We start from the raw sequence: 14,969 nt of genomic DNA on the forward strand, positions 1-14,969 counted from the left end.
ACAATTAGGAGAGGTTTTGGTAATTTCTTCGGGATGATTCATGTACTAACCCGCCACTTGGCACCCGAACTTGACCGTTTTCGATTTTGTCCTGGATTTTGGAGCATGTTGTGTTTTGGCAGGAAATTGGACATTTTCGTAGATGTTTTGACGCATGGTCACAACTGGGCTAAGATGAGAAATAAGGAGAAGAGGCCGCACACGAAAGATGGGACCGAAAGGGGCCAGAAAGGGCCCAGGCCGGCCGGCCTGGGGCTCTCTGAGCCGGCCGGCCTAGCCCATTCTGGTGCCCAATCGGCCTCAATTTTCTTCAGCGCGAAGTATGCGTCAACCCTAATCTGTGTTTTACCAAAATCACCGACCAGAACCGCCTATATATACCCCGAAGCCGCCGTCAAAGGGAGGGGGGACAGAGAATCGAAAGGTCGCAGAGAGATTCGGAAGAGAGCATCCAGAGACGAGTTTCAGAGATCCATTCGAGTTAGACACAAGAGTAAGGCGACGCCGGAGCCCTCATCGTCCCTCGGCGTCGCTGCAAGTTGGAGGACAGCAAGGGATCCATCCCTTGCCGGAGATTTCGTCACCATGATCGACTACGCTTCGCTTAGCTTCATGGGGTAAAGTCCTCGTTTGTTCATGGGGTTGTAAGGAGATCTTGAGTTGTAATTGCCGAATCCTTTATGAGATTGATCTATCACGATTCTTGTTGATGATGTTTTGATGCCTAATAGTTCGCGACTTGGCTTTGGGTTTGCTTTGCTCTTGCATGGTTTACTTAGATTACATCAACTATCGTGTTCTTGTTGTTCGTTACCGATTATCCTCATGTAGTGACAGTATGCCGGAGGGAAAGGTTTTGATCTTGGAACACACCTTTGGTAGATTAGATCCGTTCTTTGTTGCTCGGCGATTACATCTCTAGTGATCCTAGACCCTATGGACAAATGCTCTTCATATCTTGTGCACACACCTATCATTGCTCACTAGTCTAGATTACATTAGATTGGTTAGATTAGATCTATTTCACACTCAATCACTCAATATAGATCTTTTACCAATGTCATTATTGCTTAGTTAAGCATAGTAGAATGTTTGTTCTGTGGATTGATAAACCTTGGGGGAATACTCTAAGGGAAAAGCTACACGATCCGTGCGCTTACGGTACGTAAATTGGCGCTCTAAGGAGCATCAACAATACCCACACTTGAGCTTTGATCTATCGCTTGGTTTTGATTACGCTTGCGAGTAAGGCATGATTTGGAGGACTTTAATTTCATAAAAATAATAAAACACCTACAACCATAAGGTTTATCAAGTTCTTGACAAGTCGAGAGTAAAAATCCTATCATCCACAAGCTATATTCGCTCCACCATAAGCATTGGATGTGCATTGAGTTGAGTTAGGATTTCTTTCTCTTGGGAGTTTTAATTTCAAGCGATGATCATGTCCGTATTTTTCATCTCTAAATTCCTAGTCCAATCAATATTCGGTAATGAGAATTCCTCATTGGAACAACTCATGAGGTCTACCGGATTCCAAAACCCGAACCGGAGATTATCTTGTTTATTATCCTTTTCCTTGACCACAACCCAATTATGAGGATACATTCTGTTCCTGCGCATGAGTTGTATAAAAAATAATTTTGGGATGAAGAAAGGAAGGAGTACTAGAAAGACGGACCGAAGTCGAGCTGGGAAAGCCCCAGGACGGCCGGCCTAGGCCCCTCTGGCCTCGGCTCGGGCTCAAAAAAATTCGGAAAAACTCAGAAAGTGTCCTATGAAAAGGTTCGGAAAAGAGAAAGAAAATTTGGGAGAAAGAAAGGAAAAAAATGTATGAGAAGAGAAGAAAAGAGTAAATGAAGGGATTCTATGGTTAGAGAAGTGCAAATCACCTTGTTGTTTGAGAACAATATCTTCAATTCCAACCATGTGCAATCCGACAATGAGGACGATGCTTGTGCCTTGAAGTCAATCTTTTTGTATGCCTTTGCACATGTCCACCATTCTAAATCTTCTTACCCTTGAACCCCTTACATTATGGAGAAACTCTCATGATCATTGGCTTGGAAGGTAAGCAATCATTAGACGGTTTTCTTAATTTGACAATATATGTATATAATTTGCTAGCCTCACCTATAGCCCCACTTTATACTTGAGAGACTTTTGGGAGATGACTTTTGGGAGATGAGAGTTTGCAAATAATAATAGGATAGCCACTTATATCGAGAGACATGAAAGGCACACACCTAGTGATTACATCTCTAGTGATCCTAGACCCTATGGACAAATGCTCTTCATATCTTGTGCACACACCTATCATTGCTCACTAGTCTAGATTAGATTAGATTGGTTAGATTAGATCTATCTCACACTCAATCACTCAATATAGATCTTTTACCAACGTCATTAGTGCTTAGTTAAGCATAGTAGAATGTTTGTTCCGTGGATTGATAAACCTTGGGGGAATACTCTAAGGGAAAAGCTACACGATCTGTGCGCTTGCAGTATGTAAATTGGGGCTCTAAGGAGTGTCAACAACAGGGCACACTTGCATTCTATTTATTGTAAAGCCAAAGAGAGGATCCTAGAAGAAACAAGTCATGAAATCTCGATCAAAAGGTGCAAGTGTATGAGTGGATGGATGGATTGATGAATATGGCTTACTCCTTAAGGTGATGTCTTTTCTATCTCGAATCATCCCTGTCTCTTTTTTTTTGAGACATGGTTGCCCCTTTTTTCTCTCTTTTTTTGGGTCATGCTTCTTGGCATGCCATTTTTTCTTTTTGGGACAACCATAATCTGACTTTATTTTATTTTAGAGATGTTCTACAAGAGAGATCACTGAGACATGGTGCATTTATTAATGTGGAACGGATGGTAGTACTAATTCCCAGTGTAGGAATGTAGCAAATGGATGGGACGTGTACGTGCATATGATCGAGAAAGCATGAAGAGTATCTCACTAGGGTCACCCAATTTGACAAAACTCAACAGAACATCAAGCAGCATATGTATAAGGGGTTTTCATAGAGTATGACATATGGCTCTGGTAGGACATTGCATATCGCTGGGGAACTTGCCTTTTTAAATTTTATTTTTGAAAACAACTCCAGACTTCAAGCATTACTAGAACAAGCTTGCAGAACCTTATTTACCATATCTAAACTCACAACAACTTAGACTCAGATCAAGCGTATGCAACCCACGGAACTTTCAGGTTTATTGGCAAGATAGTTGCGTAACCAACAAATATAAACTCAAGAGAACTCTTATTTTCAAGACTAGGCACAACAGACATAATAAAGCAAAGCAAAACTCATCCTTTCAACTTATCAAGGGGAGTTAAAACATTCTTACCGCGCATCATGGAAAAAAGGGAAATAAAGCAGTAAATTTTTATTTTGTTTTTAGAATTTTTTATCAAATTTTATTGAAAGCAAATAAAAGGGATATAGTTGACTTAAGGGAGGGGACCTCCCCCAAGCTAGCTCTTGGTTAGGGTCGAAAAGCAGGACCTTTCTCCATAACTGATTAGGTTGATGTCATTTCGTCCGTACCTGGAGAAGTAGTAGCGGTCGATGACGTCTTGTTCTTCTTGCGCCACACCTTCTTAGTCTTCTTTGGTGGCGTAGGCGGCACAGGAACATGATCCTAGAATGCTGGATAGACGATCTTCAGATCTTCCCATACTATATCAGTGATGAAATCAGGGATCTTCTGATCATCTTCCACTGGCTCGGTTGGTGGAGTATGAGTTTCCCAATCCTCCCAAACTGGCTTGGAAGAAGGGCGATAGTCTTGATCATCCCAACCGGGCTTTGCCCATAGCCCTTGTTTCTCACTATCCTCATGAATCAGAAATACCTCTCTCTTATTTTGGAACTTAAATTTCATGGTCTTTCCCATGATTCGGAGACTGATTCTCCCTCTCCCCACATCAATTCTGGTATTTGTATCCTTGAGGAATGGTTGCCCAAATATGAGCGGAATTCCAAGATCTCCTTCCATATCAAGGACTACGAAGTCCACCAATATGTAGGTATTCTTGACCTTTACAATTAACCTTTCCACAACTCCTTCTGGATATCTTATCGTGGAGTCTGCCAGCTGAACACACATAGTGGTAGGGGAAATTGATGGATAGACTAACTTCTCGAAAGTTGCCTTGGGCATGATGTTGACGCTGGCTCCATGGTCACAAAGGGCGTGATCAAATTCATAATCAAAGATTGAGTAGCTGATCACTGGGGTTCCGGGATCTTCTTGTATTGTGGCTGCTAACTCGACCCACGCACCTCTTCTTGGGCGTGTGAGCTTCTCTGCGTAGCTGAGGGGTGTCCTGCTAAGGGACTCATTGATCTTCGCTTGGCCGTAGACAAGATCTCTCAAGGTAGGCTGGTTAGGACCGAAAGAATTCGAATTCCCATTACCTCCTTGGTAGTATGGTTGTGGTTGATTCCACACCTGAGCTCCTTGTGGACGAAACCCATTGCTACCATTGAGGAATAGAGCTTCTTCTTGGGTTTCTGGGCAATTGTCACCTAAATGTCCAACATTCCCGCAGACCTCGCACGTCATGCGAGCTTCCAAGGCTTGAAGTGTTTGCATCTGAGCCTTATCTTGGGAATAATCCTCAAATTTCTTGAGGAGGAGATCAATTTTCATAGTGAGTATGTCAGTCTCCTTGACGGAGTGCAAACCTCGCTGGCGCGGTTGGAGGCGATCATCGCTCCAACCTTGGTTGGAAACCATCTTCTCGATCAATGATGTAGCTCTTTCAGTGGTCAGCGAGAAGAAAGCTCCACCCGCAGCGGCATCTACATGATCACAGGATGACTGTGTCAACCCATTGTAGAAGTTCTGTAGAATGAGCCAATTGTCCATTCCATGGTGCGGACACGCCAAAATGTACTCCTGAAGCCTCTCCCAAGCTTCCGGAATTGACTCATTTGATGCCTGCTAGAAGTTCAAAATCCGACCACGAAGAGCATTGGTTTTGCCCATCGGGAAAAACTTCGAGAGGAACGCCTTGGCACATTTGTCCCAAGTATCCACAACAACCTTGTTAGCATAAAACCATTGCTTCGCTCTCCCCAAGAGAGAGAACGGAAACAGACGGAGCCTGATTGCATTTGTGATACACCCTTGATAACAAAAGTACTGCAGAGCTCCAGGAACTGCTGGAGATGAGCGCTGGCATCCTCATTGGCCTTGCCACAGAATGGGCTGGCCTGCACAATCGTAATGAGACCCGTCTTGATCTCGAAATTTTCTCCTCCGGTGTTAACCTCGGGTCCCGTTGGGACCTGGCTAGCAGACGGAGCAGAGTAATCACGGAGTGTCTTCTGGGCCATAGCTCTAGGAGCTGACGACAATGCGATGACTGGTTCGGCTGCTGAGAGTGAGATCTGAGGAGGTACGATACGAGGTCGAACTCTCCTAAAAAATAACTCTAGATTGGAATGAAAGTTTTGCGGCAAGTCGAAACTGGTCATACACTACCTTGTTTTCATATCAATAAAGACAAGAAAACAAAGCCAAGTTAGCCTATTTAGCATGCGAATACCAATCTCGATTTTGTTCACAACTTTGTCTATATATTCCACTCTGTGCCTTCCCCGGCAACGGTGCAAAAAATGCTTGTTGGTGCCTACCAACGTCACCTGGCGATGACGCCAGCAGACGCCAAGTTTGGAGTGACAGTATTTCATGAACCACGAATAAATCAGCAAGCGCACTGAATACCGCTGTAGCATTTTACCCGAGAGTATACTGGGGTGTCATTTATATTTCTACAGGGAAGGTGATGAGTGGGAGAGTATAAAGATTAGTTCGTGAGCTCTATCTAGATTGGATATTCTCATGCATAAACAGGGGTAAGATAATAACATGGTAGGAGGTAGTGTGACACACAAACTACCCTCTTGGATAAATAAAAGATAAAGATTGCTTTAGGCCGGGAGCAAGGTAAAAGTCAGAGCTCGAGACAGCTATGCTAGGCTAGCTATATCTACACTTTCTCATTAGTTAGCTTGTCAGAGATTAAACTACACAACAGGGAGATCGCTATCGAAGTAACGGGAGGATCCCGTATACCCCGGCGACTTTATGTTCCTCCTACCCCCCATACCGAATGTGGAGGATTACTAAAAGGCTCGGACAGGGCTGTCACCACCTGTCGGCTACCTCTACAAACCGTGGGTATAGTTGACATCCAGCAACTCTTAGCTAATCTAGACACCATCTCTACACTAGTAAGGGATACTCTAGTATCCCGCGCGGAGCCCCCACCCTCCGGATGGACAGACATCACACTAGAGCAATCATACGAATACTGGAACAGTTGATAGAGTTCTAGGAACAAAAGACTACCTATCTCCAGCACAGGGCAATTATGCAATGAGATCATTGAATAATAATACAACCATGACAAGCAGCATATACTCGATAACTCAGAATATACTTCAAGCAGATATCGGTAACCATAGTCTAATTCTATTACAAACGACTGAATATTACAAGAGAGAGCTAGAGATGAGCCCATACTAGACTCTCGAGCAACTCCGGCGACTCGATGACTTCTAGACTTCTCCTAAACTCCACTAAGCCTAAAGACTATGCAAGAAGGAACTTGAGAGGTGAGTGAAGTGAGGGGTGTGTGTGCGTGTGTGTGTGTGTCCTATTCTCTACCCCCCTTGTATTTTTAGGAGGGAGCCACCGGCCACAGCACCCCAAACCGACCTAAAGGAGCAACAGGGAGGCGCCACGTGGCAAAGTTGAGGCGGTGGGGCCCATGGCCTGGTCGGCCGACTTATAGGTCGGTCGGCCTGCCCTAGCCACCAACCGCCCCCAACTGCTGGGGGTTGGGCTTGTCTGGTCCTCCTTGTCTGATCAACGCTGGGGTTGGCCTGTCTTGACTTGTTTTGCTTCGGTTCTTGGGCTACACTTGGTCCATTTGAGCCTGAATCGGTACCCTGATATTTTCTGTGATTTTTTGCTGGGCCAAAGTGTGCTTGCAACCTGCATATTAGCTCAACAACTTGCATATTCTAGAAGGTAAAGTGTTGTTTAGGGAATTTATTGAATATAAGTACGTGTAAGAAATGCAAACTCTCATGATTTTCTGATCAAGTTGATGCCTGGAAATGGTCGTTAGTGAGCGTCAACAGTGGCACTTTTGTGCTGTCTCATGCTTGCGACACATGGACTCTTCCTGCTTGTCCACATGGCACTTTCTTATTCGTCCACGTGATGTCTCATGCTTGTGACACGTGGCTTGTTGCTGTGTGTCCACATGTCCCTTTCTTATTTGGCCATGTGTCTCCTCAGGGTTTTGACACGTGGCGTCTTCTAGCTAGCCCGCGTGCCACTTTCTCGCTTGGCCACGTGTCACATGGCAGCATGCCCTTCCCAGGCTTTGCCACATGTCGTATTCTTGTTGTGCCACGTGTTCTTTTCCCGTTCTCCTGCATGCCAGTTTTGGACCACCACGTGCCCGAAACCTGGATGTTACACATGTCCATTACATGTCGATGTTCATACATAACCATTTCATCACAGAACAACAAATGATACGACATTATTATTCCGAGAAAGTACACCACAATAAAATTAAGTTACAACCAAATAAGTTCATGAGACCATGACAATTAGGTTCATGATCTAGACACACAGGATCAGGTCTGAGAAGATGTGCCAGAGGTGTTCAAGACTGTCCGAAGGATGAGATCGCTCTCTTCCTGGTGCTCTTGAGCTCATCATACTGCCTTGAAGTTCTCTCTAGTGCTTCCTCTGTTGCTTCATTCTTCTTCTTTAACTCTTCAAGTTTGTCATGGAGAATAGTTGAACCTTGTTTTCCAGAATCAAGTTCTCGACGTAGCACCTTTTCACTAGCTGACGATGGAGACTTTGAGGAAGGAGTGGATATATCAACATTCTTCAAGAACGTGTTGTTGGAGCTGTTCTGTGAGGGGACCTTGGAAACAACCTCATCACTTGGCAATGGTAGTTGCCCATTCTCCATTGAGAGCTAGAAAATGGAAAAAAGAACTATTAGTTTACTGATGTGTGTAAAACAAAGGAGTGTATTCAAAATACTGGAAACAAAGGCAGATTGAATTGGTGCTAGTAAATAGTGTTAATGCAATGCACCACCGAAAGATAGGGCAACCATAAATATTAAAAAAATATGATGCAGCATGTACAAAGTGTGCTGGACCAAGGACAAAAGTCTTGCAGAAAGAATTGTGCATGTACATGGACTTACAATTGCTTCTGTAGCTGCGTCACTCATGACCTTCTTGCAGCTGGTATGGCAGACCTTGAAGGTTTCCATGACATCAGTTGCACCAACGTGTGCCTGGGGTTCCTCCTCATTCACTTCAGTGGCTTCGGAATCAGTGTTCTTGTTCTCGTGCTGATTGATGTACCAAAATGGTGGACAGACAAACATCAAAACCACGAGAAGCAAGTAGGAACGACTAATAACGGGACTTGCTATGAGTAAGGATGGATTCGGATCGGATACGGATGAAATCGGATCCGGATGTCACCTTTTACCACATTTTAATCCGGATACGAATGCGAATGCGGATCTCATCGGATACGAATACAAAACGGATAGTTTGAATCCGGATTCGGATCCGGATACCTTCTCGATTTGAAATATAGAGCTATCATGAGTATCAGTTTATTTTGTCAACAATTTTATAGTAAATCAAAATCATTATACAAGTAGTGAGTAAAAGATTAGAAGGTAACTAATAGAAAAAGAATATAATTATCTATGCATAGCTTTTATATTAAATATATAATACTAATTATAAATGTAAAAGAAATAAATATTTAAATACTTAATAATTAAGATATATAAAAAAGATTTTATCATTAAATAAATAATTAATTTGACTCATATTAAATAATTTTAATCATGAAATAAATATATTAAATAGTTAAAGTTAATTTTTATATCATTACTTATTTTAATAAATATATTATTAGTTATCTAGCTTTCTAAGTAATTTAAACAGTGTACATCATCAAGTAATTAGGTATAAAGATAAGTTTAACATTGTCTCACTAGTCACTTTTTCTTTGCGGATACGGACGGATACGGATGTGATCGGATATTCCTCGAATACAAAAATGGAATCGGATAAAGAAAAGTTCTTAAAATCGGATTCATCCATATGACATCCATATTAAAATCGAATACGAATACAAATATCCATATTTACGTTTTAAGCGGATACGAATACGGATAATTCGGATGTTCAGACATCCGGATCCATCCTTAGCTATGAGAGACATCCAAGGTGGAAGTGTGTATGTATGTATGTATTGTCACACCCAGTTTTAGGAAAAAAAACCGAATGCATCTCATATGTGCGCCAGGATCAAGTTTACACACATATGATAGACGTCATAAGTTAATATATCAAAACAATGTTCAAAACATAAGCAAGAGAGAGTACATAACACTATTACACTCCGATAAATAGACACGAAGGTCTTTAGACATTCCATCGATATCCTAAACGAGATCTTCAACAAAGCTTCATCCAATCCCACAGGCAATTGACTGGTGAACGCACGCCTAGAACTCCTTGAAGTTTTTGTAGTTCTCCATTTCAATGTTCTCTTCTGAGCAGCAATTAGGCAAGGGTGAGTACACTTATAGTTGGTACTCAGTAAGTGGGGGAAGATGCAAGGCTATCAAGGAAAGGCTGAGGTTTATAGCAGTTAGCATTTTAGTTGGTCAAATTTTATTAGCAAGCACCTAATTACTAGGTATAAGTTTATACCAACCCACTTAAGCATATAAGCATAAAGGAACCAACACATACCAATGAACCACAAGTTAATTATTCTTCAGGTTCAATTATCATGTGAGGGTCCAGGCCACTCATGACCGTGAGCATGGCTGATATATCAGTTTTAACACTCTGCAGAGGTTGTACACTTTACCCACAAGTCGCGTAAAGTTCAGAAGAACTTTGGACCCAACCACGATGTGCTGATTGTTGGCACTCCTTAGCCTAAACTAATTACTCCGCAAGCGCACAGAGACCGACTGTAGCTTTCACCAGGGAGTATACCTAGGATATCAAATCCAAGGAACGGTAAAGCTTCGACCAAACCTAGAAATAGTTCAACCGGACCCACCAGGGAAAGAGAGGTAAGTGGGTAGAGGGTCCAACATCGGTTAGCCAACTCATTATCTAGAATACTTGCAACTAAACTATCTTGATCTGCTTCGGCGGCTGGAAGAGGAAGGACTTCAGAAAGGGGAGTCCAACGGCAACCTGCAACTACTGCTATGAAAAAACCTGAACGTGGTGGACTACGAGGGACGGACAGGGCTGTCACCACTTGCTGCCTGCCACAACGGTTCTGTGGGGTGGAACACAACGCTATGTAACTAACCAAGTCTAGGCACCATGCCTAACACTATGAAGTTACGCACTCCTGCCTCCCAGCAAGACAGAAAGCACTCTCAAATAAGTAGAACCTGCTACTTACGCAGACTAGGGATCCCGCAGATCAATGACAAAAAGTAAACAAGTAACTGAGGTAAAGAGAAAGACTAGCGAGATACCGATGAGAGACAAGGAACTTCACTCCGAAGATATTCCATTCCTCCGAGGTGGCTTACAAAATGGAGTAAGGCTGAGAGAACTCGGCACCGCTCCTTTACCTTGACTTTCGCCAAGACTCTCACCTCACACTCTCCCTATTCTACTAAGTGGGACTACATCTTGCTTGGACTCTTCTCCTCTCCAAATGGTGTGTGCTGAATGAGGGGTGGGGGCTCCCTTTTATAGGCCTCCAAGGTGGGTTGCTTAGCTTGTAAGCAAGGCTAAGGTTACTTAGCTTGTAAGCTAAGCTATGGTTGGCTTGGCTTGAAAGCAAAGCTGTCCACGCATTCATGGCGGTTGTAACTTCCACTTGTGGGCTGCACACATGACGGTTGTAACTCCCTCTAGAAGGCTGCACACGTGGCGCGAAAAGGCCAGGCCGGCTGGCCTAGGATCTCCGTGAAATTTGTGCCGCCTTTCTGTGGATGCTCCTGATTGCCAGATGAAGTCGGTTGCTTTGGCTTGGTCCGAAGCGAGGCAGTTAGGGACCGGGCGGCCCAGCCTAGGCCGGCAGGCCTGGGTTGTCCCCCCTCGGCCCTCCGTTCCACTGACGTGTCAATCAACGCTTGTATTTTCATCCTCAAGTTGGTTTAGGACTTGGTTATGAGTTTGGTTGCTGCAGGTGGACCCAACTTGTCATGGCTCAAGACTTTCGGTCTTGGTTTATGCATTTTGTATAAAACCACATTGGGTTTCCTTGTATTTGCACTAATGAGCACTCTGGCCAAAGATGGGCCTGAATTGCCAGGTTGATAGGTAGGCCGGCCTGGCCTAGGCCGGCCGGCCTGGTTTTTCTCCCATTTTGGCCAAATTTTGTACATGTTGTTCCTGCATTCAAATACCCACCAAAGCTCGTGGAACTTGTTAATATAAGTGAATTTGGCATGAATATGACTTTTGTTTCATGAAATCAGGCAGAGCGTTGGCGGCGAAAATCACCGATATCGACCGCCAACACTGATCAGGCACAATACCACACTTCCGAGGTGTGGTTGCATAGGGACGCTACGAGGCCTTTACAAAGATTCCCTAACAAGTGACAACCCGCTAAGGTTTCAAGTCAAAGCAGAGCATAACCCTCCCTAATGGTCAGCACCTTAGCAAAGGCTGCTACCCCAAGAGGACCGAGCTATACCCCATCGATGCTTCCCCTCTTGCCCTTTCGGTAAGACTGTCACAAGCTAGAGTTTCTAATTAATCAGCCAAGACCAAAGCCATGTGGTCCTTGTGGTTGTACTGTTTTCCTAGGTGGTTCTCCATGTTCCAATTAAAATCATATGATCTTGTAATTAATCACAACATAATAGCATAAATAAAGCATGATTAACATTTCTTAAAGATTATGATATAGCCAAACCCAATGTTAAGCAACTAAGCATTTCTACCCAAAAGATATATTAAACTCGGTGTTCAAGGTTTTGGGGGTAAAAGACTAGATAAAGTCCTTAATAGGTGTCCCATCAAGTTTATGGAATTCAACAATAAAGTAAAGTGATTTATCATGCTATTACTAGGACAAAACAGAATATGCAGTGGAGAAGTCCACTTGCCTTCCTTGCCAAACTTCTGATTCTCTTCCTCGTATACTTGTTCTTGATTTCCCTCGAACGGCGTGTCATCTACACGATCACACAAGCAAAACATGCACAAAATGAGGAACAAAACATAAAACAGTAAAAACAAAGGAAGATAATGTGATAAAGATGTTGTACGCATTGCAAGGATCGCGTGAGCGCAAGAATCGATGAAATCGGAGTTGAAACGAGGAAGATATGGCTAAAATAAGGTTCTAGTGGCTTATTTGTAAAGTAAGAGAACTTCTAGGAGCTAGTTTTGAAGAAACCAGGGGCTAGAATGGAAATAAACCTTAAATATAAGGTTTATATTGAAAAACAAAGGCTAAAGGATGGCGGGTACAATTTTTAGAAAGCTCAGGGGCTAAAATAGAAAAGAAAGGACCTTTCTGTAAAAACTTTTGAACTAAGGTGGAGTGAGGGTTGATTTCCAGAATGTGCAGGGGCTCTTTTGCAAAATGATCATGGTTGACCGGTATTGACTTGGATTAGATCTAATTATATCCGTCGGATTGCGATCCAACGGCGGAAATGCAGGCGGGCGGCTCGGCTCGTCTCGCGCGGCTTGCAGCTGGTGGCTCGGCTCGACTTGCGCGACTCGGCTCCAGGCGGCGACAAGGCTCGGGGCGGAGCAAGCGGCGCAGGCTGTGGTTCAGGTTGCCGGCGGCGAGCAGAGGAGGCGGCGTCTCGCCGAACTTGCTCGAAATCGAGCATTTGGCCTCGATTTGACACGGGAAAAAGCCAAGGAGGGAGAGGAGAGCACGGGCAAGGCGATGGAGGGTTCGGAGAGATGAGCTGCTGCGGCGGAGGAGGTGCTCGGTGGTGAGACCGGTCGGACTTCAGCGACCATTTTCGAGCACAGAAGAGGGAGAAGGAGAGGGGAAACGAGGTGGCTACCTTGCTCACATCAAAGCGGAACTCCGGCGGTGGCTTGGCGTCGAGGAGAGGCAGCGGCGAGGGAGATCGATGGCGGTGCAAGGAGCTCGAGATGGCGGTGGCACTGCGCGCGCGCGAGAGAGAGCGAGGGCGAGGAGTGGGGAAGGGGAGAGTGTGTGGGCTAGGCATTCCCTTTATAGGTTGAGGGAGGGAGAGGAAAGGTCGGCGGGGAGGGGAAGGGGTGGCGAAGCTTGACGGCCGGCCATTATTGGCCTTTGGGGGAGGCGGCCACTACTGGAGCAAAGTGGAAGGGGAGGCAAGGAGGTTGTGGCAGTTCCACTGAGCTTTGAATGCGAGTTTGAGTGGAGGGGGAAAGGGAGGCGTGCGGCCAAGCGGCGCACAGAACGGCGAGGAGGTGAGACGGCGGGAGGTAGGGGATGACTGTTGGCAGCCCTTAGCCTAACAGAATAAATCTGCAAGCATATGGATACCGATGTACCTTTCACATTGGAGTATTCCAGGGTATCGAAACCACGAGGAATGAGAAGTGTACTAGTAGTGACTCTTGTTTATCCAAGGGATATGATGGGAGTGAAGAGGTCCAGATAAAATAGGTAGAGGTGGTCTATCGTCGTCTTACTATCTACTCCTATCAAGAATACTTGAATTGTACTCTAGTTGCTTCGGCGGCTGGAAGAGGAAGGACTTCAGAAAGGGATGAGAGGGGAGTCCAACGGCAACCTGCAACTACTGCTATGAAAACACCCGAACATGGTGGACTACGAAGGACGGACAGGGCTGTCACCACCTGCTGCCTACCACAACGGTTCCGTGGGGTGGAACACAACCCAAGGTAACTATCAAGCCTATGCACCGTGCCTACACTATCAAGTCACTGACTTCTGCCTCACGTTAAGACAAGAAGAAACCCCAAATGGATAGAACTTGCTACCCACGCAGACAAGGGATCCCACAACTAGAGAGACCAAGTATTCAAGTACTAATAAAGTAAAGGAGAGAAAGCAATATTACTGACGAAAGAAGAGGATATTACTCGAGACCGGAGTTTCATTCCTCGGAGGCACAAAGTTGGAGAGGGGCCGACACTCTGGTTCCCCTCTGGACTCACACCTCGCCTCTCTCGCTATTTTCTAAGATATGTGGAACGCTACGCTTCTCCTTGGACTTGCTTCAATTCTCCATGTCATGGAAATGAGGTGATGTTAGGATCACCGGGGTGTCCGACCCTAGAGGGGGAGGGGGTGAATAGGGTCGCTAATTCGCTTTCTAACCTAGGGCTCAATCTACTTGCATAAGATAAACCTAACACGTCCTACACATGCTAGTTCACACTAAGGTTTATCTATGCGATCCTCTACTTACCCAAAAGATAGCTAAGCAATGCGGAAATGTAAATGCGAAAAGCAAAGGAGTGAGGGCAAGAGGGATGCAAACTCCCGAGAAGACACATGGATTTATCCCGTGGTATCGGTAGGCACAAAGCCACCCCTAGTCCACGTTAGCCGGCCACCAAGGCACTCAAAGGCCAAGCACCGGGACTCTTCCGATCACCGTCTTGCACTAGGCCACCAAAGGCACACCGGCAAGCAAAGGCTAAGTGCACCTAGTCACCAAGACAAGGTCACCGCCACCGTCTCTCTCGGTCACCACGGCACCGTCTTCACTACGGAGCTTCTCCACCAAGGAGGGGGTCTCCTCTTCCCCCGCACAAAGTGTCGGCACCGCTCCACACCAAGTCGGAGGGTCGTCGACGTGTACACTTGCTTAGCCTCGGCTAAGACTTCTCTTAGGCTTGCTCTCTCAAGAACTAAACATATACAAGTGCACAAAGCACTCTCTCAAAGCTTCTCACAAGCTAGAT

At 44.9% G+C, this 14,969-nt stretch overlaps 1 protein-coding gene across 1 annotated transcript; it reads right to left on the reverse strand.

The window, feature by feature from the left end:
- Nucleotides 1-7,079: 7,079 nt before the first annotated feature.
- On the reverse strand, nt 7,080-11,086 carry LOC120663319. The gene is made up of 3 exons (XM_039942130.1): nt 10,598-11,086; nt 8,267-8,416; nt 7,080-8,029 (listed from the first exon to the last, which is right to left on the reverse strand). Exons 1-3 carry the CDS (start codon nt 10,634-10,636, stop codon nt 7,706-7,708), a joined length of 513 nt encoding a protein of 170 aa, XP_039798064.1. The 5' UTR covers nt 10,637-11,086; the 3' UTR covers nt 7,080-7,705.
- Between the last annotated feature and the right edge of the window lie 3,883 nt (nt 11,087-14,969).

The sequence above is a fragment of the Panicum virgatum genome, chromosome 3N (genome assembly GCF_016808335.1).
Source record: "Panicum virgatum strain AP13 chromosome 3N, P.virgatum_v5, whole genome shotgun sequence".
NCBI lineage: Eukaryota > Viridiplantae > Streptophyta > Magnoliopsida > Poales > Poaceae > Panicum > Panicum virgatum.